The sequence below is a fragment of the Typha angustifolia genome, chromosome 14 (genome assembly GCF_048772165.1).
Source record: "Typha angustifolia cultivar Huaian chromosome 14, ASM4877216v1, whole genome shotgun sequence".
NCBI lineage: Eukaryota > Viridiplantae > Streptophyta > Magnoliopsida > Poales > Typhaceae > Typha > Typha angustifolia.
Genome location: NC_133252.1, coordinates 11,752,021 through 11,777,228, shown reverse-complemented (window position 1 = coordinate 11,777,228; position 25,208 = coordinate 11,752,021). Strand labels below are relative to the sequence as shown.

The 25,208-nt window shown below is 37.5% G+C and overlaps 5 protein-coding genes across 8 annotated transcripts; 1 reads left to right on the top strand and 4 right to left on the bottom strand.

Annotated features, from left to right (window-relative positions):
• The first annotated feature begins 695 nt into the window (after window positions 1-695).
• On the top strand, window positions 696-5,684 carry LOC140775325 (uncharacterized). The gene is made up of 6 exons (XM_073118550.1): window positions 696-929; window positions 1,550-1,720; window positions 2,433-2,660; window positions 3,700-3,789; window positions 4,722-4,841; window positions 5,356-5,684. The coding sequence occupies exons 1-6, from the start codon at window positions 750-752 to the stop codon at window positions 5,398-5,400; spliced, it is 834 nt and encodes a 277-aa protein (XP_072974651.1). The 5' UTR covers window positions 696-749; the 3' UTR covers window positions 5,401-5,684.
• Window positions 5,685-6,504: 820 nt separating this feature from the next.
• LOC140776465 (F-box protein At4g18380-like) lies at window positions 6,505-9,368 on the bottom strand. Its single transcript, XM_073120181.1, has 3 exons — window positions 8,971-9,368; window positions 7,082-8,529; window positions 6,505-6,984 (listed from the first exon to the last, which is right to left on the bottom strand). The coding sequence occupies exon 2, from the start codon at window positions 8,374-8,376 to the stop codon at window positions 7,312-7,314; it is 1,065 nt and encodes a 354-aa protein (XP_072976282.1). The 5' UTR covers window positions 8,377-8,529; window positions 8,971-9,368; the 3' UTR covers window positions 6,505-6,984; window positions 7,082-7,311.
• A 3,778-nt stretch (window positions 9,369-13,146) lies between these two features.
• On the bottom strand, window positions 13,147-14,213 carry LOC140776068 (NDR1/HIN1-like protein 13). The gene has a single exon (XM_073119627.1). It carries the CDS (start codon window positions 14,100-14,102, stop codon window positions 13,293-13,295), a length of 810 nt encoding a protein of 269 aa, XP_072975728.1. The 5' UTR covers window positions 14,103-14,213; the 3' UTR covers window positions 13,147-13,292.
• Window positions 14,214-16,271: 2,058 nt separating this feature from the next.
• LOC140776085 (uncharacterized) lies at window positions 16,272-21,089 on the bottom strand. 4 transcript variants are annotated; one of them, XM_073119651.1, is made up of 5 exons: window positions 20,739-21,089; window positions 18,030-20,161; window positions 17,747-17,943; window positions 17,584-17,668; window positions 16,272-17,391 (listed from the first exon to the last, which is right to left on the bottom strand). In XM_073119651.1, the coding sequence occupies exons 2-5, from the start codon at window positions 20,125-20,127 to the stop codon at window positions 16,829-16,831; spliced, it is 2,943 nt and encodes a 980-aa protein (XP_072975752.1). In that variant the 5' UTR covers window positions 20,128-20,161; window positions 20,739-21,089; the 3' UTR covers window positions 16,272-16,828. The 4 variants fall into 4 exon arrangements, with proteins under 4 accessions (XP_072975752.1, XP_072975750.1, XP_072975751.1 ...); XM_073119649.1 differs by having other exon boundaries at window positions 16,272-17,668; XM_073119650.1 differs by having other exon boundaries at window positions 17,584-17,943; window positions 20,739-21,088.
• Window positions 21,090-21,866: 777 nt separating this feature from the next.
• Window positions 21,867-24,829, bottom strand: LOC140776690 (SUN domain-containing protein 1-like). The gene is made up of 3 exons (XM_073120498.1): window positions 24,669-24,829; window positions 23,311-24,435; window positions 21,867-22,480 (listed from the first exon to the last, which is right to left on the bottom strand). The coding sequence occupies exons 2-3, from the start codon at window positions 24,376-24,378 to the stop codon at window positions 22,199-22,201; spliced, it is 1,350 nt and encodes a 449-aa protein (XP_072976599.1). The 5' UTR covers window positions 24,379-24,435; window positions 24,669-24,829; the 3' UTR covers window positions 21,867-22,198.
• Window positions 24,830-25,208: the final 379 nt, after the last annotated feature.

Here is a 25,208-nt window from a genome sequence, read left to right as displayed (position 1 = left end):
ATGTGCATGAAGCTTCGAGAGATGGACCTGAGAGGGAGGAGGGAGATGGTGAGACAGTGGAGGAAGTGAGAGAGAAGAGGTGAAGCCATTGATGAGTATGTATATCAGATATTGTTGTTAGTACGAGTTTTATAAGTTGAAGAGGGTGTGGTGTTAGGTGTCCTTTCTACTTCCACGAGTTCAATGTGTTATGCACGAAATGAGAGAAGTATTGGAGTCATTCGGTTGGGTCCGACTCAAGGGAGAGAGTGGGATAGAGACCTTTTTCCCTTATTTGTGAGGCTTATGTGTTGACATAGAATATCACACAGTCCCCTATATTTATAATGCATTATTTTTAATGCCTTTGAATTATTATATCTATATCTATTTAATAATTTAGAGAGTCATTATGTACTAAAAAAAATTATTAGTAACTGACGTATTTATAACCTATGAGCTCATGAATTATAAAAGTAGTAATAGAAATAATAAATAGATAATTATATGTTGGAAAATGGCACCATTCATTTTAAGCAGAAGGGTAAACTAATTATTATTGGCTCAGAAAGGAAGATGACAGGGCTCTGAAATGTAAATAATATAATGTAGGGTGTGAATTGCCAATTCGTAAAAGGACAGGGTTAGCTCCTATCGGGGGGGTTTATGCCCGATAAACTCCCTTTATCGGCAGAGAACTCGGAAGATTGAATAAATATACAAGGAAAAGTGAGTGAGAGAGAGAGAGAGAGAGAGAGAGAAAGAGAAGCATGGAGGAGGACCCTCTCTTCCTCCACCACCTCCGAAAGATTTCTCCAACGCCCTCGGAGGAATCCATCGACCAAGTCCTCGAGTCTCTGTGGAAGACCAGGAGGACTGGGGTCGCTCCCTCCGAGAAGCCCCATCTCCAATCCCTCCTCAACCTCCCTACTCTCCAAGACTTAAACCCCGTAAGCCCCTCACCAACCCTTGGTTGGATTGTTTCTTTGGTTCGCCAATGCACTATTTTCACTAATTCTTTTGGGGTGCTGTTGTATTTGTGTTGAATGGTTGTCTCGCGCTTTCTTCCTTTCAAGAAAATGCTCATAGTGTCAGTTGTTAATAAATTTGTGTACTTTTTGTTGTTTATTCTCTGACTAATTGTTCGTTGGAGAACTAATTTTTTGATTTAACGGCAATAAGAGTAAGTAGCTGCAAGATGTATTTTGAATCATAAAGTATAAGTCAATCAAGTATCAAACTTGAGGACGTTTCTCAATCAGTGACGATGAATGTGATAAAAAGTTGTAATTTTGCCTGAAATCCTTGTAGGATTTCATTAACCACAATTTCCATAATATTCTTTGTACACAAGTAGAAAAATAAGGTCATTACATGTTTTTAACTTGTATGTTCTATTGTGGAGAGTTTGCTTTTAGATTGTTTCCATTAGTCTTTAGTAGAGTACTCTGTTTTTTTCCCCAGGTGTATGGTGATTCTCATGTTAAGAATATTTGTAATGTATATAATGTGCTCTCTTAAGAAACTCATTGTTCTTTCCTATAGACTGACAAATGAATTCTGATTCTAGGTTTTAGTATGCCTTCGACGTGTCATCAGAAAGTGTGTAAATGAAAAGCTTGCAGGAGAGGATATCCAAAATTTATTTTCTAGTGCTATTTCTGTAGAACTTAGAAATGCTCTTGTGGAGGCAATTAAAAAGTTTCAGAGCCAATGGATGGAGGAGGCATCAAGCGACCAGGTACTATATTCAAACATTGTACATTTTTGTCAGACAACCTTAGGCGGTGAAAGCATATGGTCCCTGATGCACCAAGTTAATATTAATCTGGCAACTACTAGGTTTATTGTGCGTGTACACATCACCTGATGGGGTTTCTACTATAATAGTTTTTCTATGTACTGTAGTATATCCATTAGTTTTTACATTTATGATGTGCTCTCTGGTGAAAGCATATGCTTGCAGTTTGCAAAGCACAGAAAAACTAACGAAATGAGTGTGAAAAAGTTCCATCATTGAACTAAGATAGGAGCCCTATCAATCTGTGTGGATGGTCATAATGCCAAAGGTTAAATCATTTCCTGCATATTTACAGTGGATTGTTCTGTAGTATCAGGCTAACTTGTATCTAGATTTGTGGAATATCCTTTTTCAGAAAAGCATACATTTAAAGTCAACTCTCCCCTTGGAATTTTTACACCATTATCAAAAGGATTGCATTACCTGTGATCTGTGGATTTTTCAAATGGCTAGTGTATGGTTCATAATCTGATATTCATTTATGTATTTGCTTATTGGTTTCCAAACCATGAATATATAATGTCATTATGAAGTGTTTACAGTAAACTTACACAATAAATTTCTCATGTATATGTTTGTTTTCTATTAATTAGCACTTGTTCATTTTGATTTTTGAGTCTTTGATGCTGCTTGTGGATTATTGTCTTCTTAGCCTTTTTGGCGACGGACAAGGGTGTCATATCAGGTCAAAATCAACACCCCAGCTGCTCTTGCATCCTTCCAAACATCAGAACTATCATCATCACCCTGGCCGCGGCAAGATTGTGCAAATGGCTATAGAAACAATCAGAATGCTCATATTCAGGGCAGTGTTGATTCAAATCTTCCAAGCATGGTTGTGATGCCACTTCATCAGGATCATGGTTCTCTTGATAATCTGGTATGTTGGCAGTTATCTTTTTGATCACATAAATACTTGATGATAGCTCATGGGATTCTGTTATTCATGAGAAAGATCATGGTGGCTCCTATATTATATGTTGTTGCTAGGAATGATGTGCTTAGCTTTGATGTTAGCAGAGTTAATTTTGATTTGCATCATTATCTTGACTCTTGATATTGCTGTTGCATTGTGGGTGCCACTAATTTCTTGGCTTCATCTTACGGAAATCTAGATCTGGGGGAATACTTTTTTACAGAAGGAGTTCTTAAAACTAAAATAGAAGTAGAAAATGTATAAATAGTTAATGACTACAATATTAGATCAATTGTTGAATGATTTCCTTTCTTGCTATATAAGATCATACCCATTCTTATTTGTGAAGTAGAGGAAAAGAAGCAGTTTAGTACTGTGGAGCTATCATATAGTAAATAATTAAGTGTTATTATTTTATATAATTGTGTCCTATGTACCTTGATAAGTGTCATGTATATCAATAGTATAATGCTTCATACAAAATTTGATATTTTAGAGGTATATATAGTTTGGATTTTTAGTGTATTGGTCTGAGTTCTCTTTTCCATTTCTTGTGTTGGGTTTGGGGTATTTGTATATGCAGCTTTTAACTTTTTAAGGGTGTAAATGGTTAGGAAATTTTGAGGGGAAGATATGCTGAAAACCCTGAAAAGTATTCTTTGGTAAGGTAGTTCAATAAAACAATTCCAAGTACAAAAACTATTTATGATGTAAGCAGGATGCTCCACATTAGTATTAAGGATAATCTTGCCGGTCCAATGTCCATTCTTTGAACTCCAACATTGTACATGCTTGAGCGTCTGTATATTCATAATTTTGTAGAGCTATATTAAGAACTTGTTCTAGTTGTTCCAGTTTTAACACAAGTCTTTCTTCTCTTGGTTTCTTTCAATATGCATCTCTTAAACTTTGATTAGTTGTCTTGATGGATGTTGATGCTATGCCTTAAGAAAATGAGCCTAAGGATGCAAACATTTATATAGAGTTTATGTGTATAATGTAGGCAAATCTTCCACGACTCAAGTCAATGACATGGACTATGGAGAAAAAAGGCTCAACACCAGCAAATCGCCTGGCTATCATTACATTAAAGGTTCTATTTTCTGTTACCTTGAACTATGCTGTAATAAGCATTTATATCCTTGTATTCATAGGCGGAGCTGGTGGCATTTTCATGTGAGGAAGTGGCAGCCCAAACAAATCTGCATATTATGTTTAGGCTATAGTTACTATTTAATGATTAAAGTTTTAACTGTTATTCACTTATTCTTAGTAATGTAGTTGTTGTGGGACTGGAAGGTACTATAGACTCTAGGTTGGGCGCTACCTATCCTTTGAAGAATTATCTGAATCTACATTTGGTTTTAGACTCTTACTGGTATGACACTCACATAAATATGTCTATACTTCTTTTTAAATGAGACTGTTTCTGGGAAGTATGAAAAAGTTCAGATAGTTCTTGGATGCAACTAAAGATTCTTGGAAACTTTTGGTAGGGGAATGATGTTAGCTAACAAAAGCTAGTGCTATTGATGAGAAGCTTTATGCATAATAGGTCAATTTATTTCATCTTCTTTTTTTCTGCATCACGGCAATGTTTTTGTATCTCTTTATATTTGGCATCTGAAATCTTACATTCAGAGCTTGAAATGGACATATTATTTTATCATCCAAAAGTGAGTTGTAGTGCTTACAAGACGTTGACCTTTACAGTAGTTGTACCAAGCTTGTCAAGGTTGTGATAAGAATGTTGATTTTAGTTAACATAACCCGGCACTAATTGAAATTTAGACCAGTTTTCCTCACAGTATCGATTCATCTGGCTATACTACATGATACTTAAAATTCTATGACTTATTCTTTTGATTTTGTGTCTGGCTTTGTATGTCAAAAACTTCTTTACATTTTCATTAAGTTTAATAATTTACAAGCAATTATCTCCAATTGCTTCCGCCTTTGTTGAATAAGGAATGCTATCCAGGGCAGTATCTGACACACAATTTCCCCCTCTCTTCATGCTTGCAGCTCCAAGATTATGCAAAGTCTGCTTCTGGGGAGATTGAAGTGAAGTTTCAGGTTTCAAAAGACACACTAGATGCTATGCTGAGTTCGATGGTCCACCTCAGTGAACATCTTTCAGATTCTGTAAGACCTTTACCTCAATCTTACTTCTAATGTCTTTTCAGGTCTATCAGGAAATATTTTGTTGCTATAAGTTAGTTTATGGGTACTAGGTAAACAGTAGCAAAATTCCATCTTATGTTTCCACTTCTGTACATCACCTACTAAGGAGAACTTAAAGTTTCATAGATTGCAATTTTTCCATGGTTACAATAATCTGAGGCTATTGTTAGACTCCGTGAGATCAACTAATGGCGTGGTGTCTTTCGGTAGATGGAATAAAAATATGGGCCTCAAAGTAGACAGGTGGAAATTGTAGCAAATGGAACATAACAAACTAAAAATATATGCTGTTAAATACAGTTTCCCCTTCTTCGGTAATCAGCTCACATCAATTAGAAGATGCTTATAATGCATGGGCAAATTTTCTATTATCAGATAACGAGAGACAAAATATTATAAAATTTGCAAGAAGCAACTTATTTTCCCCGTGTATTATAGGATTTAGAAATTCTTTATGACTTTGGAATCTTGATAGGCTGCACCATCTGTGGAACAACCGGCAAAGAAGCAGAAACAGTGATGGTGTCCAGGCTGCTGCTGCTCCGTGTCAACTCTGGATCTCTATGCTAGATTGAAGAACATCCATCACACCACATTGGCATGCATAGATCTCCAGCTGCAGTGTTTTTGTATAGATAAAATTGTAGCTTAAGAGTGCTTTATTTGGTAAGCAAGGTTGCTGAACTAGAGGCAGTGGTTATGTTGAGCTACAGTTGTTTATGCCTTTTTGTTTTGACTCTGGTTGTGGAAAAATTTCCACTATCTTTTGTTCACGAAATATTTATATATAAATTTTCCTTTCTACGAGCATTGTTTATTTTTATATATTTTAAACTAAAGCATTTAATCCCTAGGTTAGATTTTTCACCAAAACTAAGGGTACAAATAACCAAAATATATCTACGCACCAATATTTTCCATCATACATAACATGTTAAAGAACCATATTACCCCTATAGATACATAATGTATTTCTATGAGGGTAATTAAGTTTTTCACATCCCCATTGTTAATTGACTAACTCGGTTATTTTACTCATATTTCTAAAGCTAATTCCAGCAACGAAAAGATAGGAGTAGAGAAGAAGTTAGAATAATAGCCAAGGAAGTTTCCAGTTCCTTCATGGGTAAATTTCCCAACTATGTTTTTAATCTTTTTTCTGGTTCAGAGGACTGGTACAACTAATCTAAACTACCTTAAAAGTGGTTAAGGACGGTGTAGAGATGTCAAAACCTTTTAACGACCAAGAATAACGTAGAAGTCTATAACTAAATTCTCACACATTAGCAAGACAAAGATTTAATCCAAACTTAATTTTGGTAGCTTCCCCTTCTGCAAGTCACAACCAACCCATTTATAATGCTTTCTAATTTCTAGAGTACATCAACAAACTTCAAGAATATGAAAGCTTCCCAGAAATAACAAACTTGCTAGAGATGGATAAGGAACAACTGGTGCAGCAACACTAAGAATGCATCACGCGGTAAACTTTGAAGACAAGTAACATCCACTGTTAAGAAATCTTCTATACTGGGGTTTATCTAAATGGAAAATGAAGTTCAAATTTCTTGAATTTTTTTATAAAAGAAATACTAATTTAAACTCTACAACCACTAAAATATAGACAAGCATGCAGGGAAAATTGAGGAATTCTATAAACATTGCAAATTGACAGCATGTATGCCATGAATAATTCTTTTATCCTGGTATCAATCATAATGCCACAAGGAATTCATAAGTTTCTTGCTGGCAAGATATAATGACCCAAGAGAACCAACAGCACATGAACTACTTTAGGCATGCATCTTAAGTTTCATGTAAAGAGGCCTTGAATTAAAATACTTCTTTTTCCACACAAGCATGCTTAGCTAATAACCATTAATTAATAGCCAACTCAAGAACAAGGTAGTGCATTCAAAGAGAGCCTCATCTCAGTAACCACATTTCAGTGTTCTGAAACATGCTCATGGTGTCAGCATATAGATCTTTAGGCCTGCTTAGCCCCTGTTTCCATTGAAACTTAATAGGCCTGCTTCTGCTTAGGTCAATCCTCTTTTCAACTCCATGGCAACTTAGAGTCCGTTTAATCCAAATGGTACAACACCTGTACAATTTGCAGATTAACATAAATTCATTCTTTCAACTTTACTCTAGATTCCTGTTAATTAAGAAGCAACAGGAACAAATGGTAATGGAATTACCAATACTTATGATTTGACGAGTTTGCTAAACCTTGCTTCAACCATAATTATAACGAGGAAATGACGGCTTCACTAATATAACATAATATTCAGATGACCACATACTATTACTGTACAGGAACAACTCAATTCAAAAGAGATGGCACATTGCATCAAGTAATAGAATTTGGTGGTTCTGCTGGTTCTAGTAATTAGCAAAATGAACCACCGCGAGCAGCAAGAAAGAAGTTTTAGAAACCATTCATTTCCAGAAGATAAGTTCGCCGCTTCATCAGTGCCTTCACTGCGATCTTAAATGGACCATCAAATGCCCCTGAAACAAAGGTGTCAATCTCTTTCTTACTGCTATAAGTACCACTACCTCCCTCATGGGATGGCTTGATAGCTACCAAGGTGGCTCCTTGCAGTCCCATGGTGTCGGGAAGTTCCAGATAGGGAGAATACCTCAGCTTCATGCTGGATGCTGGAATTAGTGTCCTATTGGAAGATGGTTCTGAGGCTGCCACTTGATTCTCCCTGAACTCCTTCAGCTGCTCTACCCCCATTAATAATGTCCCCTGCCCGTCGGCATCAGTTAGGACCAAGCTCCGAAGTGTTGGGTGGTCCTTAATAATTGTTCGCAGAAGATAATGCCTTGTGGAAGCAGCAATCAAAGAACTGATTGTCCAGACAACACGAAGTTTTAGCCCTCCATTTGTGTAGAATGATTCGGGTATGCTCTCATTATCTTCTATAGATTGCTCTTGCTCTGTGATGTACTTCCGGTCCATGCGAGTACCACCCAAAATCACACAATTCTGGAGAGTGCTCCCGAATTCAGCCTTCCATTTCAACACAACACCCTCCTCTGTTCCAACATCTCCAGCAGGAAGCTCAATCCGGAGGTGGCGTACGTGTGTGAAGTTTTTCAGCACTTGTGCAGGGGAATGGTGAGCGAGTTGTGGGAAAAGGGGTTTGTTTCCTCCATTGCTGTTGCGTAGGTTGTGGAATGGCTTTAGTAGAGTGAAGAACATCATTTTGAAGAAATGAGAAAAGAGGTTACGAGGTCTGGGGTTGGTTGGGTTTAGTGCATCCTCGGCATCACCATCAACTGTCACAACCCGGTCAATCTTAACATATATGTCATGGACAAGAGGAACAAGCGAATTAAACCGCTTTGATACAGTGGAGCAGCGGCCTAGAGATCGGACATCAGCAAGCTTGTTAAAGATGAAAAGGATCACGGAATCAGGTAAACGGTCAAATTGGTCTGCATTCAGAGACGGGTCAGCATGGATTCGAGCTTTTGGATGCATTTCGCAGGACTGAGTTTCCCTTTGTCCACACCAATTAAGGTAGCAAAGTGTTGAAGTTAAAAGTAAAGAACCAGTGCTGGGTACTAGATTTTTGGTCCGGATATGTGAGGCGAAAACTACAACCTCAGAGAATCCTTCAATTGATGCAATGATCTGAACATCCAAGAAGAAGAAATGTGATAGTTAGAACGAATCTCGTAAACGTCACACTTAAATTAGAACAAATTCTACACAAATCCAGCTAAAATAATACTATCAACCAATTAAATCAGCCTTCAAGCAAGGTCGATGACTTCTTGCTAGAACAGTTTAAATCTACGAGCTAAATATTCCAATCAACTTGGAGAACGAGATCTCTAAATGCATCACAATTCTCTCAAATAAGAAAACCTAGCATTATTCAAAAAACTAAATAAATATCAAAAGCCTAAAAAAAACTATAAGTGGAAACCTAAAATTTTCCACAGAAGTATTTTAATTTTTTTTTTCAATGAAGAAAGTCCGCAGAACTATTAAATGAGTAAATTTTAGCCCACCATTTGGGATCTAAATAAAGCTAAGTAGCTAGAAGATGAACTGAGAAAAAACTAATACCTGGTGATCAAAATTCCACGTTGGCAACCGAGCCACTCGAATCCTCGCCGGGAAACCTCTTCCCCACTCAGAATCCGACCAAATGCAACAATATCCAACCTTTCTCCGGATCCTTACCAGATCGGACCACCTTGAGCTCAAATTTATGGACAAAAACCCTAAGCAATCTTAAATAACCGAGGAAATTCGGCGACTTTTTGTGGGCCAAAAGACGCGGGCTTTGAATCCGATCCCTCCCAATCCGAAGCCAGCAACAGATCTAAAACCACAACTAGCTCAAATCGAGCGAACTAATGCTTAATTTAGAGCACTCGTCGGGTAAATCGATTTGAGATTTGGTATTTGGTACTCTCTCTCTCTCTCCTCCCTCTCTCTCTCTTTCTCAGGATAGAGTGCCTCTTCTCGTGGAGGAAATTTATTATTGCCTTACACCAAATAACAACGGCGAAGTAAATGACGCCGTTAGTCCACGTCAGCTCAAGAGAAACCGAACCGGGGTCAACAACTAACGTCGTTTAGAGATGGGCAAAGGCTGCTGGGTTAGTAGCCGTTTTTAATTTTTCTCACCTGTCGTAAAACAGAGACGAAGGATGACTCGTGATATTTTCACTCCCTACTTTCATTACATTTCCGCAGCTGCACACGCACACCCAATAAATTGTCTAATTTATATCACTTATAATTTAATTATTAGAAAGAAAAACAAGGGTGTTTTTATTAAAATATTAGAAAAATTAAATTAAACTTAAACTTAAAAGTATTTCTTTTTAATACAATAAAAATAAAAATAAAAATAGTGGACAGACTAATTAAGCATAACGTTTGTTTGGGAGGACCTGATCTCGAACCTATAGATTCAGAAATTTGGTTGGTAGAAATGGGTAGATAGTTCTTGAATCCGTTGGAGGACTACATCTGCTACAATTTATTAGGATTAAGTAGATCTCGTACCTTGCACTCAAGGAGGTCTCCTTAATGTATTCCTCTGGATACTTTTATCAAATGCCGACATGGATTTAACCACATGCCAGATCACATAGGACCACTAGGGTTTTAATATTTTATCCCCGCCGACTCTCCCGATCATCGGCCTAATCAGCATCGGTTCGGATCTAGATCTTTATTATTCTATACTTTTTAAAAAAATAATAATAATATAGTAGGAGGAAGAGAAATCAATTTAGAGTTGGATTGCTGGTATAAGTAACACTTAGAGTTTTTATTTTCAACCTTGATGGTGAATTGAATCCATATGTCTATGTGTAATATAATAATTGGTATGTTATTCTTTTTTAGCTGAAGAATCTACTTAATTAGCTAACATGAGCAAATTTTATGGTCCCTCAATTGATAGCAACATAAAGTCTTTTTTATTGAAAAAAAAAGGAAAGGAAAAGAAGAAAATTAGCTAGTATATGATTTTCTTGATTATTTATATTTAGCATATTTTTAATTATCTAATATCAAAGTCAAACGACTATCTTACTCAAACTATTTTCTCTTTAAAATAAAGGTAAAATAATAATATACAGTGTCTTAAATTGATCACGGGACACTTTCTTTTAAAAAAAAAGAAGCTTAAATTGACAACCAATGAAGATGACAATTGGGAGATAGTTGAAGAAAAAAAGAAAAGGATACTTTAAGTTTTGGCGAATAAAGAATCTAAGTATAATAATTCAAAAGTCAAAAACATGCATACAATATGAACATCCCAGTAATAATTTGCAAGTAAAATGTGAGAGTAGAGATGGATCTACCTTGGGGAGAGGACGCATTTTACTTGTGAACAAATTTGCCATGCTTTAAAGCGTATGTCAGTCAGTCAGGCAGTCAGTCAATGGATTGAAAAGAAAAACGAGCGAACTGGCGGTTTGGTAAGAGGGGAATTCATTGCGTTGTTTTCTTACAGCAGTCGGTACTATATTAGTTTTTGCACAAATAAATAGATTAATCGAAAATAATAATAAATTTAAAGTCATATTCTAACTAAATAAATACGGATGATTTTATGATAGTAGATTGGATCTTAAACAGGAGAGTATTAAATTTTAAATAAATTATGACGTTTACGTTTAACATAAAAGCGTTGAGAGTTTTAAAAAAAATCTATAAAATTAGTAAAATCAATCTCTATAAATAATATAAAATATATTATTAATAATAAGATTAATATTTACTATTTGAATAAGCAAAATAATACTCACTCGGATGGATATTGGATATTCGGTTTAGCTATTTAGAATGGCCGGCTGTGATCGGCAGGATGGTCATTTATGATATTACTGAAGAATTTTATGATGTCTAGTTTAGCCATTATAAAGGCCCACTAACTTTGAATTTGGGCCTCACTTTTATTAATAGTTTGCTTTGCTTAAGTATTAAGTTTGATTGGGCCGGCTGATGCAAATCTAGTCCATTGAGAAAGTAAAAGGCTAGGCCATGTATACATATATACCCACTAGTGAAAGTCCGTACCTGGGAACATTTCATTGATTCTTGTAATTAGTATGATATATAGAAAAACTAGGTTAAAGTGACAAGCTCTTTTAACACAAGTTTCATACTTAGCCTAAACTTAGACAACACTACAAATAGAGCATAATATAAAGCCCGATGGCACATAGATAAACACAAATGAAGGACAACCCAATAAATTTATAAGAGCACGGAGTCTCGATTCAACTTGCAGTTTTGTCATATTCCAATTATCTAAGACTTGATCCTATAGATCCTTGGATGATCCACAAGGAAGGAAAAATAAGGTAAACTCTCACAAAATACACGAGAACAAGATATAAAGAAAGCTAAGGCAAATAGGAAAAGTAGATCCAGTGATGAGCATATGCAATGATAACGGCGGTAGAAATAGGAAGATACAAGTGGGGGGGGGGGGAGGTTGCCAGATCATGATACTAATAAGACACAAATTGTAACTACATGGAAAAGAAGAGAGGTGATGGAACTGGAAAGATACACACAATTCCATAAGGTCCCTACAAAGACTTATATCTAACCACAATTACTACCACCTAGTCCACACACCCATGCCTACCACCACAACACCCTAACCTTTCTTCTCGTTCTCACCTTGAAACCCTACTAGCCTGCCACCTTCACTATCATCAACATTGAAAGTTAGTGAGGGAAAGCACAATCGCTGAAGTCAACCACTGAAAGCAATCCCAACCAACATCGACTAGGCCAACGAGGGGGCATAAGAGAATAGACAGGAGTAAGCAGGCAGAGAAAGAAAAGGCAATATGATCAAAGATGAAGATGGCAGTAAGCAAGGAGAGGGCAGAGGGGGTGAGGCAAAGGATAAAGACGATGATAGGGCCAAAAGATAAGTAGAGGAGAATAGGGTGTGGTCATAGAGGATCGGGGTGAAAGAGAATTCGCCTAAGGCTGATTAATGACAAAGGAGAAAGAAACTCACAAAAATTAATAAGTGAGTGGAGGAGCCCATTCCTTCTCTTAGCCTCTTTAGTTAAAAGAGAGGAAACTCTCAAGAGTGGGGTATTGAAAGAAAAAAAAAAAAAATCCTAAACAGTAGAAGAACTAGTTTGTTAGGATTCATAGAGAATCGAGACATCATACTAAATAGATGGCACATAACAAAAGGGTAAATTACGAATTGTCGCTTGTGTTTTTGCTTAAAATTAAACTACTCTCTTAGACTTTCATTTATATCACTTTGCTTTGCTGTTGCATCGATTAATATAAAGCTATTAACTTTTCTATCTAAATCTTATTCTTCAAATTTAAAGCAAAATGAGTGTTCAACTTTTTTGTATATTCTCCTATCTAAAATTACAAATCTCAAATTTTAGTTATTATCTAACTATCATGGAATGAAATTTTCAATCATATTAAAAGTATGGGATAAAAGATTTAATAAATTTTTTAAGTCCAAATTTAATTTGTAACATGAGGGCAATTTAAAATTTACCCATAACAAAAATATACAAGATATAAAAATTAGATATTATAAAAAATAATTAATTAATGGGCTCAAACTCATGAGCTCTTAAAACCTCGCCCCCTGTGACCAAACTAAGTTTAATCTTCAATTCCTTCCCTGATAGGAACATACATATTAACATATAGACAATCTTTATTAAATATATTTATCGGTAACCGAGCTCAATCACAGGAAATTTCAAAATATTCATGTTTGCGAATTCAAATTCGTATGATCAAGTTTTTGATTGTATATTTATATATGTTACACAACGTACCCCTATAATTCTACCTATTTAACTCCATATATATAAACTTCTCAAAAATATTCTATCTCCCTTTAGACCCAACCAATTGCGTCAGATGATTCGCACTTTAACCTTGCACTTCTTTGAAAGGATCCTCGCGTTGGTCGTCAACTTATCCACCGTCACGTCGCATCCCACCTTAACGGTGATCGTCCACGTCGTCACAGCCCCAAACCGAACCCTAACCGGAACCCTCGCCGCCACCTGCAATGGCACGCCGCCGCGCCCCTCCGCCGCCACCATCCCGTCCCTCTCCGCCGCAGACAGTCTTATTCCCGACCCCGTCAGCGACATCGCGAACACAGTCACGTTCCTCGGCCCCTGGTAGAACGCCGGCCACGCGCCGTTGCCGAGCGCGACGCCGCCGTAGAAGACGTTGACGGATCCGCCGTCGCGGAAGCGGAACCCGATCCGCTTGTTGGGGTTATCGGATCGGATCGTGGCGTTGAACTCGGGGTTTAGGGGAGAGGAGGCGGAGGAGGAGAGGTTGAGGTTGCGGATGGCGATGGAGTCGAGGGAGAAGGAGATGGGTTTGGGGCGGAAGGCGAAGTAGAGCGCGCCGGCGACGATGGCGAGGGAGAGGAGGAGGGCGGAGAGGGAGAAGAGGAGGCAGCAGCAGCAGCCGCGGCCGCGGCGGCGGGTGGCGCGGCGGGTGTAGGATTTGAACTTCTTGGCGTTCTCCGGCGGGGGAACGCGGTAGATCTGGTCTTTTGGGACCTGGATGACGTACGTGCCGGGCGGGAGTTTGGGCTTCTCTTGGAAGGAGGGATGTGTGGCGGTGGTCTCCTTCGCCGTCGCCGGTGGCGGAGACGACGAGCTAGAGGTGCCGAGATCGGAGGGGTGGACTCGTTCCGGAATCATCTTTGAGCTGAGAATAAGATTTCGATTCGGAAATGGAAATGGAGATGGAGAATGGTATTAGTGGTGAGGATTTGTAAGCAATATAAAGGAGCGCGTCGGAGTGAGGGAGTGTAGCGAAACGGTCATATTTGGGGTTGGAAACTTGGAATTAAATAAATAAATAAATAAAATTGTGGAGGATTCGAAAAGGAGAAATATCGAGTTTTCACGATTAGTTTGGTGATTAAATTTTCCTGTTTAACTTTATGTAGGTAATGGCGTACAGTAACCATAGACTAACCTTTGCTTTAGATGGGCTGCTCTAGCAAATCTACGGCGGTAATTAGGTGGATTACCCCTCGGATTACGCGATAGCCGTCGATTTCAGGACCGTTGATTTAAGCACACTGGAAACTAAGTCGACGTATACTATTAGAACGCAACGAAACCGCGTGAAGTCTCAGGCCCAACACACGCTACGGCAAAAAGGAACCAATGAATCAGTTTTTTGAGATGGCTGTTTCCTGTTGCGACTAAGTTCCACAACCGCGCCACGTGTCAACGCGTGTCACAGCCTTGCGTGCTGAAGGAGCGCTTTCCAGTTGGGCGCCGGCTGGAACTGCGTCTGCAGTGTATTTTCGTAACCAACTCTGCCTATGTGGCAGGGCTCTCTGTGGGTATTCTACCGTAAGGGAGGGGTTAAATGAAAAATAGAAGGTATCTTACAATATTACGAAAACATTGGTGGTAGAGTGCCAATTAGGCAATTAGCCTTTTGTCTTTTGAGGTGATAATTAGAGGCCACTTGGTATACTTTCCTTCGTTTCATTTTATGCTGACCGTGTAACTGTGTAAGTGATACCATACATGATACATATTTCAAATAACACCCTAAATTTTCTTTTTGCAAATTGCACCTTTTATTTCCGAAAAATAATGAGAAAAATAATAAAAGAGAATCCTAGTTAGGTAAGTAACAATATTTAGGTGAAATGGCATTAAAAAAACGATAAAATATCCTCGCCACGTCAGCTCGTTTAATTAAATTAAAAAAAATTGGGCAATTTAATGCAACCCAGCTACGAAGATTAGCTGTATCTCACCAGACGAGTCTAATCTTCCATATGCGTGGTTGGATCACATGATCGAAGGATCACCGCCGTCCATTCGTCTCCTACGTTTGGTGAGGTCAATGTCGTATGTATTTGTTCCTCTTAATTTTTTTTTTCATTTTTGTTTAATTAAGAGTTCCTTCTTAGGCTTTGAGCTGGCATAAGAGGAAGCCAGAGTAATAGTTGGTTGGGTTTAATTCTAGCTTAAGTTATCATTAGCATTGTTTCTTTTTTTTATTTTTAATCTCAATTAGGTTAGTTGATGAATTGATCAATGGCACAATCCCTCACTATAATAAAAGAAGGCTAAATGTTGAATTATTCTAATTTAAAATGCCTGCATTATGCTTTATAGCGACCAATATTTTGGTACTTCTTAGTTTTAAGTCTTTGGTTGGTTTGACTAATTGTCACATTTGCCAAATTGGGCTTCATGGATTGAAACCCACCACCAAAACTTAAGAGGAACACATTAATGTTGCCCAAGTCAACCGTTGATCCATTCCTGTTCCCCTGATGTAGATGATGGTCTTTAAGATGAGTTACGGCCAAAGAAATTTGCACCAACTTGAGCTTTCTTCAATCTTCCTCTTTCACTAGTGTCGCTATCAATACAATGGAATGAGATCGTATTAGACTTTTGATTCGCTACTTTCGATTCAAATTAAAGTTTTTAGGCTGTTCGAAATCTCAACCTCTTAGTAGAAAACATGTGAAAGCTCGACCTTAAATCGATTTCCTATTTTAAATAGGATAGTATAATTAACAAATGACTAATTTCTAAACAAATACTTAAGTATGCGACTCTTAGATGATGCTATGGATCTTTCATCATATATGGACAAGGTCGTAATGATTTACTAGACGTCTGCAAGGGGCGATGACACTAACGTGCCACCAAAAACACTAAAAGTTGAAGTAGAAATTTTGCAGCTCGTGTTGATGACCGAGTTAAAAAGAGATGCAGAAGATCCAACACGAGAATAAGCACAAAACAAAAGAAATCAATTTGCAAACCGTAGGGAATAAGCAAAGTAGAGAGCATTCACATTCACACGACAACAAAGCCGACTGCAGGAGTAAGGAAAGCATAGAATAAAAGCAAATAACAGTCAAGAGTCTGAGAGAGCAATTGACAGAAACTATCTTGACTGGTACATTAGATGATGTAAATTACAAGATGGAACAAATCCTCAACCATCTGTTGGGTGATGTAGAAAACTTTAGATGCACAAAAACAAGCAAAAAAGTTTGTATCACACAAAACTGAGTTGAATCTATATCCTGGTAGAACCGATGAGCAAAAAAAGAAAAAGAAGAGGAAAATGATGAACACCATGTACCCAAATCTACCAAAAATCTTCAAGAAAACTGCGTCTGTAAACAGGAAGTCTGTTCATTATAGTCATCTTTGAATCAGTCGGAATCACTTTGAGCTAGAAGTTGAGCTTGATCTGGATTTACCAGATACGTTCTGAAATTTATTCAAGGCTGATGCAATAGTGCTAGAAACACTACCCACGATTGCAACTCCATCAGATACTTGATCAGTTCGTTCTAAATTTTCACTAGTAACAGATTATTCAGAATCCGGGTCAATCATTTTATTCGATTGTACGTGCAGAAAATCAAGCTCTAGGTGCCTTCATTTCCCTCAATTCTTCCTGACCCATCTTTGGAGAGGTCCTCAACACTAGATATCTGCATGTTTGATCTACTTTCCAAGGACTCCAAATCCATTCCACCTGGTGTAGCTTGGGAACTCACTACTTCTGAAATGTCGCTTGTATCAAGACCTTCACTTAATTGCTTGAAAACTGAATCTATCTCTTCGGTGGACTTCACCTCAAGAACTATCATCTCCAGACCAGTTTCTCTTAGCTCTGGGCCCAATTCACTTGGGCTACCTTCAGGCTTTGCTGTTGACGACTTGCCAAAAATGGACTTTGAAACATAAGGCACATGCTCTTCTTCATGGAGTTGTTCAAAAAACAAGTTTATCCCTCCAATAGAGCTTGTTTCCAGCACATGAAGCTTAGGATTATACAGAGTCTGCTCAGAGTCTCTAGCAAGTGGCCCAAATAAAGTTCTGATTTCTGATCCTGAAGTCTTTTGCTGGTTGAAAGAGGAGTTCAGCATCTCATAGTTGTTTAAATACAATTCAGAAGGGATATCATGAACTGCAGCATAACAAAAATCTGAGACAAAACCATTAGATGGAACATCAGTTTGCAGCTTAAGATCAGAATTTTCTTGACCTGATCTTAATTCTTCTACATGAAAGTCTCCTACTGCATCTAATTCCAATAGAAATTTTTCATCAATTTCTTTCGTTATGAGAGCAGGGTGGAAATTGTTACATTCCTCATCTGAATCATTTAGGTACTTACCAGAATCACCATCCTGCTTGCCTTGGACTACATTAATTATGTCTTCTTCAGTATCAGAAGTAGCAATATTCTCTTCTCCAATTATCTGCAGCCCAGTCAAACCAACTACTGAATCAGAATATGGCATGCTTTCATGATCCTCTCGAAGATTAAAATCTTCTACCTTCTCCTCATGTAGTGAATGCAAGCCCATAATACTGACTTGAGATATTTCAATACTGGCTTCAGATGGTGGTTGCAACTTCAAAGGAATCCCTGAAGATGTATTCTCCTGAACAAGTCCTGAAAACATGTATGCATCTGAGAAACTCACTTCATTACTTGAATCCAAAGTGGAGCTGGCATCAAGACTTCCTGCACCTGCATAATATAAACTTTATTGGCAGAAAGCTTAAAAGCATGAATTATATGAATGCTGCTGGAAGTAAAAAAATTAAATTTCTCACCTGCATTAAAAGAAAGTGCATCAAGTGCTGATATGTTAGAGAGAGATATATCAATTTCTGGTGGGCGAGAGTCATAAATAACTTCAGCAAGTTGATTATCATTAAATCTGTCAGACAAGCTAAGAAGGTCATAATGTGCATCAGCCAATGGTGTGCAATTCCCTAATATTTCCGCATTAGCTACCTGATCATGACATTCCTTTTCGATCACGTGTAATTCCTCATCATCTGATATGGTCGAAGTTGCAGATATTTCTTTGTTGTTTCTTTCTTCCAATGATTCAAACAGTTGAAAAATCTGCTGAGCCTCCTGAACAACCATGCTACCATTTATAAGACTTTCATGATGGTCAATAGCAATTTTACCCCTCTTCTCTGTTTCTGAACTCAATGATTCAGCTACAAGCAAGGTGTTCTTTTCATGTTTGGCAAGTTCAGCACCATCTTTTGAAGATGGCAAGTCACCTTTCAGATGATGTCCCTCTATAAGGTCTTTGTGGTAGTCCTCATTAGTGACTGAAGAAACAGTATCGGATTCTGTAACATAAGTCATCTTGGGATCACTCTTGCCACTAAACTGTCTCCAGAAAGTAGCAAAATTAACTTCCTCTGAATCCATCTTTTCAGTTACGAAGTCGGGTTTCAACTTTGAGGCATGTTTCTCTTGCCTTCTGAAAAACATATCCTGTTGTTCAACTGGCATAAGCTCACAAGGACTCCAAGTTTCTTGTGCAAAGCTGCTACTTTCATTTAGTTGATCATAAGGAAGATCAAAAGGGTCCCTTCTAGGAAGCATAATGGAAGGAGCCGAACAAGGAATTGGTGGTAAACCCACTGCTTCCTCTGGATCATACAGAAGATCGAAAGGATTCCTTCTTGGTGCTGAAATTGGTGGAACTTGAATGTGAATGCATGATACAGAATCGTCACTATCCATATCTATTAAATTCTTTTCATATCGGAAACTTAGACTCTTCTTTGCTCTGCGCTTAGCGATTAACCTTTCCAACCTACGATTCCTTTCCAGTTCAGAAGGCCCAAGATCCATAACATTCTTCTGATCCTCAGCTGTCCATGCAACTGCATCTTCATTACCATCATCCTTTTTCTCTTCTCCTCGGTCTTCTTTAGCCTTATGGGTTTCAGTTTCTTCTTGCTCAATATGATCATCTAAATCATGCTCATCAGAGGAACATTTGGAAGAAAAATCTGAATTGCCATTGCAAATAAGAGCAGGTTGGTTGAGCTCATCAAGCATTGGCATGATGTCAGCCATAGAGGCATCAGGAGAGGAAGACTCTGCAAGATCAGATTCAGACTCCGAAGAAGTACCATGACTATCAGACTGTTGCCAAGTAGAAGGTGAAAAAAAGTCAGACTGATTGCCCCAAGAAGACTTGTTATTCTCAATCTTCAGGCCTTCAACTTCTTTTATATTAGTAGTAGTGAAAACTCCATCATCAAATTTACCCTCTCCTAGTACTCTGTCGGTGCCCTTTTTCAGAGAAATCTCAATGTTCTCAGCTTGTCCTTCATTTACTTTGTCCTGGTGATGAGCTTGTCCTTCATTTACTTTGTTTGCAATGTCAGTCTCTTCAATCTTATCCTGAAGAGAAGAGATTGCAGCTAAAGAATAATCATCCTTATCCCGTTCATAATCCTCCTCTTTACAATGAGCACTCTTCGTCCCTTCACCAAAAACTCTTTCTCCCGCTACCATTTCCTGGATCTCCGGCCTGATTTCCATAGAAGTTTGAACCACACCACTTTCATCTGGCTTGACACAGAGACCATTGGTAGAAATACCAGCATTAAGAGAAGAAGTTTTCCAACTGTTTGCATCCTTTTCTTCAATTTCTGGGATATTTGGTTCCCCATAACTCAGAAGGGCTCCAAGAAGAAGGGTGGTGCAAACAATGACGGGACAGGAAGAAAACAAAAAGGCAGATATTGTAGGAAATAATATGTACAATGTAATCAGCATAAGGCCCATAGTGAAAACAACAGGATGATCACGAGCAGATATATAGCTAGTTCTGATAGAGAGAGTTAAAACTTTCCTGATATGTAACATAACATTCTTTCCTTCAGTAACCATACTGCACTTTTGGTTTTACTCTTCCAATATAAATCTGTCGGTAGGAAAGAACATGATAAGATTGATTTATCACCATTTGAATTATATAAAATTCAGTAGTTAATGCAGGTAAAAGCAGATTAAACTCGTATTTATAGTAATAAAGCAGTCGGGATATTATAGCAAGATTCATCAGTGACAGTAAACCAATCCATCTAGTGTCTTGAATGAACAATTTAGGCAGAATTATATCTACAAAATACTCGCTGAAAATTAGTGAATTACAAAGACAAGAACTCATTTAATTCACTTCCTGACCAAGATCTTACAGAACAGCTCCCCACATGAATCACAAAAGGATCACGCCAGGCAACTAATTAAACTAAATCTTTCAAACCATAAACAAGTCTAAATACCTACATGAATCAAACGGCAACCTTAGTAAAAAGTAAAACATCAGATCATAAGTAATTATCAATTGCCAAAAAAAAAAAAATTTCCAAAATGCAACAAAAAGAATTATATGATGGCCGAAATAACCAATCAAAATCCAAACTTTTGAGAGCAAATGGCAAAAAGAACATGGAATAACCACTTAAGCAGTAAAAGCATAGACAAGGCAACACACCCACCTCATATAACTATCAAATTCCGATCCTTCGACATGAACGAAGAAGACCAGATGATCAAATGACGGGAAGATCTCAAACTCAAAAGCAAAAAAAATGGGCACGAGACGAATGCAAAAGATGAGGCGTTCTGGGAGTGGAAGAAGTAAGTATACAACGAGAGAGATAGGATAGTCAATTAGATCACAGAAAGGAGTACATTCTCGCAATTCGCTTTGGAATTTCTTATTCCACTGTCGGTGAATGGGATGTGGCCTCGGTGCTTCGGACGGCAAAGAAAAAGGAGCTTAGCCGAAGGCGAAGGTGAAGGTAAAGGAGAAGAAAGACTTAATAAAAGGAAAGAGGAAAAGCAAGCGAGTGAGGTCCTTTTTTAGATCCACCCCTGTTTCTAAACCTTTCGTCCTAATTCCGAGGGGGTTTACGCAAACGTAAAGAGGCAGACTAAAATAAGTGGGGGGTTATTTGCAAAACTACATAAAGAATATATATAAATATGAAAACATTAAATTAAATTATCGGGTGTGAATTGTAAATTTCTCTTTATTCTAATAATAATGGTGGATTAGGTAAAGGGTAATATTATGGATTTTTACAAAAATCTCCCTAAGCTTAGCAAGAGGAAAATTTAAACACAAGGTTAAGGATTCTCTTCTCCAATCTTTCTAGTGACAAAGATGCTGGGAATCATCTAGGACTATACTTCATGTTGTATTTTATTGTTATCCTATGGCTTAAATATCTTAATTTCATATTATAGTATTATGCTATAAGAACGACGCTAAATGAAATTCTAAGCCAAGATGCTTTCCCTCAACCGAAAAATAAAAATAAAAATAAAGGGAAGGGCTATTTTGCAAAAGTAACCATTCTAACATGTTTTGCATATTCTTGGTAGATCTAGTCGTGCATGATGGTCAACCTCGATCTATTATTATCCCACAAGCATCTCCACCATTATCGAAAGAATCACTGTCGAGAATAATTGAACAATTTATTCATGCATTATAAGAAAAGTAATTGAACCTCATTGGCTCATTCATCAATGATGGTCTAAAGAGAATCTATGACTCTGAACAACATTTAGGAATAAAGCAAACATAGTAAAGGTTATAGCATAAAACCCTTCATACTAAGGCAAGAAAAAAATTGAGCTCGGTTCATATATCCTTCCAAATCTAGATGGAGAACAAATATCAAACCAGAAAATTGGATACACATTAAACCACAGTATCAAAGTCTAAGATTAATTTGGCTAGTGAAGAAAATTTAAGAGCTAAGAGTTGGAGCAAAGGCGCCCAAATTAAAACTGGGGTCGCTTTCTTGGGCTATAAGATGATTAGCCAAAATAAAAATAAAAAAGGAACAAAGAAGAAGATATCTGAAAGTATATATAAGCATCACAACAAATTACAAGCAGGGAACCCCTAGCTGTGTACTCTTCTCAAACCTGCATTGTGACAGCATTAAAATGAGCTAGGCTCATAACCGTGAACTCTGAAGCGATAAATGCATGTATGCGAAGAGCTTCCATGGTTGGAAAAGAAGTCGAGGCGGATCATATTGATGATCCGTGAATCAGTTGCATCGACACTGAAGGTCTGAGCATTGCTCTTCTCGAGGTCGTAAAAGAACTCAGTCAAAATGTGCATCTTCTCTGGTTGGCCGGATGGAGCATCATCAGGTCCCTGATGCCATGCAGAGACTCGGCAATGTTTTGGAGCACTTGACCGGTCATAAGCCACACTCTACACAACCGCCATGTTACAATTTGTTTCAGTGATTGTTCAAACTTCAAACAATAGACAAAAGTGAAGTGAAAAGAAACTGGAAAATGCCAGCAGCTGCAGCAATAACATTATATAAATATATAAATTTCATGGGTATCGCTGTTATTGTAGTATTTAAGATTTATGAATGTATTGCTTCTGCAGTATTAGAGTTGTAAATAAAGAACTCCATATTTTTGCCCTCTTTGCTCTGTATGACAACCAAATCAACTAGATCATGATTCTTCACCTTAAACACTTATAAGGATGGTAGAAGATGTATCAAGTATCAACAAAGAAGCACTACATTTAGCCCAAGTTTAAATCAATCTATTAAACTACATAATTACATAGGAACTTTTTGATTGAAACTGTGATTTGTATCAACTATTATGAAATAATCTGATATAGTGCAGGTATACATACAGAAATAAAACAAAGCACTTGGCGAACTCAGTAAGGAACAAAAAACAACAATGAGCAAGACAGACTAATGTAATCAGACAAATGATAAAAGGACTTATCTCAAAAGCTAGAATAGCAACTATGATAGCTTTCCTACTGTTTTAGTAATGGAGATAGTATAATAGTACTGTGTGGTTATGGAATCATCGAAGATGATAAACTAATATAATCATAATTATAAAGATCAAAATCTTCTGCAGCTCCTAGATAATAAGTAACAGTGTGGTGAAAATGAAAGGACTGTCTATGCCAACCTCAATATTCAAAGTTCTGATGCTAGAACCATGCCATCTAAGGAAAAAAAATGAATAAGTGATATAATAATTCGAAGCACAAAATATCACCTTCGAGACATGCTCCAGTGTGACCGCCTCAGGGATTATTGCTGTTCTTAGCTTGATTTCAACAAAACCTTCACTCCCCTTCATGGCAAAACACTGTCCAGGCTCACCAAAACTTGGCTCCAGCATTTTCTGAGAATTTGTATGTACACCACTTCGACCTTTTGCACTAGAAAACCACTTGCTCGCTTTCCCATAAGTATATGGCTCCGAATGACTAACCACTTTTGCCCCACCAGATGCCAATGCATAATCAACCATCCCTAACCCATCGGCTGCATGCTTTTCAATCTCCCTCTCAACTATCTCCTTAGCGAAACTTTTTATGTCATCCAAACTTAAATCATTAACACTATTATCTAAACCTTTACTTTTCTTCAAATCATTCAAAAAATCCATGAACTCTTTCTTTGAGATGAAACCCATCTCGACAAACTCGGCCAATGATTTATCCAAATTGAGAGTCCTATCTTCCAGTTTCTTCATCTCTACCTGCAAAAATGCATCTTTGTCATCAACTTGCTTCACTAAATCGTTCTTCACCTTGGCAATCTCATTCCCAATCTTTTTATCCACGATTTCCAGCTGAACTTGCAACATCTTTGCCGTTTTCTTCAAAGATGCCTCCACATCAGACAGCCTGCCCTCAGTGTCCAAGACGGCAAATGGTCCCTTCCCATCCTTCCATCTCCAAATTAACTGACTCGTCCACCAAACAACCATAACAAGAACGCAAGTCTTTGCAAGAACACTAAGAACAATTTGCCACTTGGGTTTCTCTGGTTTTAGCATGCCCTTCTTCCGCCGTGATGCCACAGCTGAAGCAACCAAATCTTTCTTCACTTCGGAAGAATCTTTCGGCCTCTCAAGGCTCAGATCCTTCCCACTAACAACGACTTTATCATCACAGACCCCATTTATCCGGTTTTCCATGAGCATCTCTGCATCAGATTTCTTCTTTACCACAGGGATTGTTCTCCTTCTTATATCTTGTCTAGAATTCGAATCCAAGCTCAAAGAAGGGTTGGCGTTGGCAGCCGAACTCGGAATCGCCGCCGTCGAAGCCGACATGATTATGCCCTAAACCTTTTAAATGAAATCAATTCGACTCTCCAACAGAAGAATTACCTAGAAAAAACAACAATTAATAGCTAAATTAACACTATCAACTATCAAAGGGACCGAATTGAAGAGAAAAATCAAAGATTAAACAGAAAAATAAGAAAAAAGCGATCATTCGTTCAAATACAACGCCCCAAAAGCGATCATTTTTTTTGACCTAATTCTCGCTTTTCTCAAATATCGAAGAACTAACTCAAGAGATCACCAAAATGCATAAAAAGACTTGCTAATATTATTACCTTTGTTGCTTCAGCCCTCCGTATCGACTTAAATATAGAATTGTAATATCTTTTAGGGTGGGAAAGGAGGAGGAAGCCAGAACGATCGCTCGATATCGATCGATCGAGAGAGAAAGAGAGGCCGAAAGATTTATTCGTCCCCCTTTTTGGCCATGTAATTGAGTTTCTCGGGTAGTTATTATCCTGCTTCTAACCGGACAAAGGTGAGTGGGTTTATTAAGAATAATTAATTAAGGATTACTTAAGGATTAGTTACATTTAGAGATTATTTGCTCTAAACTATCACAATTTTTCATATAAATCCTCAACTTTTTTATTATCTATATAAAATTTTGAACTACAAAAATTATTCATAGACTTCTCAACTAAAAAATTTAAGTATACCAACTTTTTAAACTATAAATTTTCTAAAATCCAAGGTTCTATATGGTAAAAAGAATTTAGAAAGTATATATATAGAAATAGTAATTATTCATTACAACTTGTGAACTATATCACATTTATGTAACTCTATTTTCTTAAAAAACTATTTGACCCTCT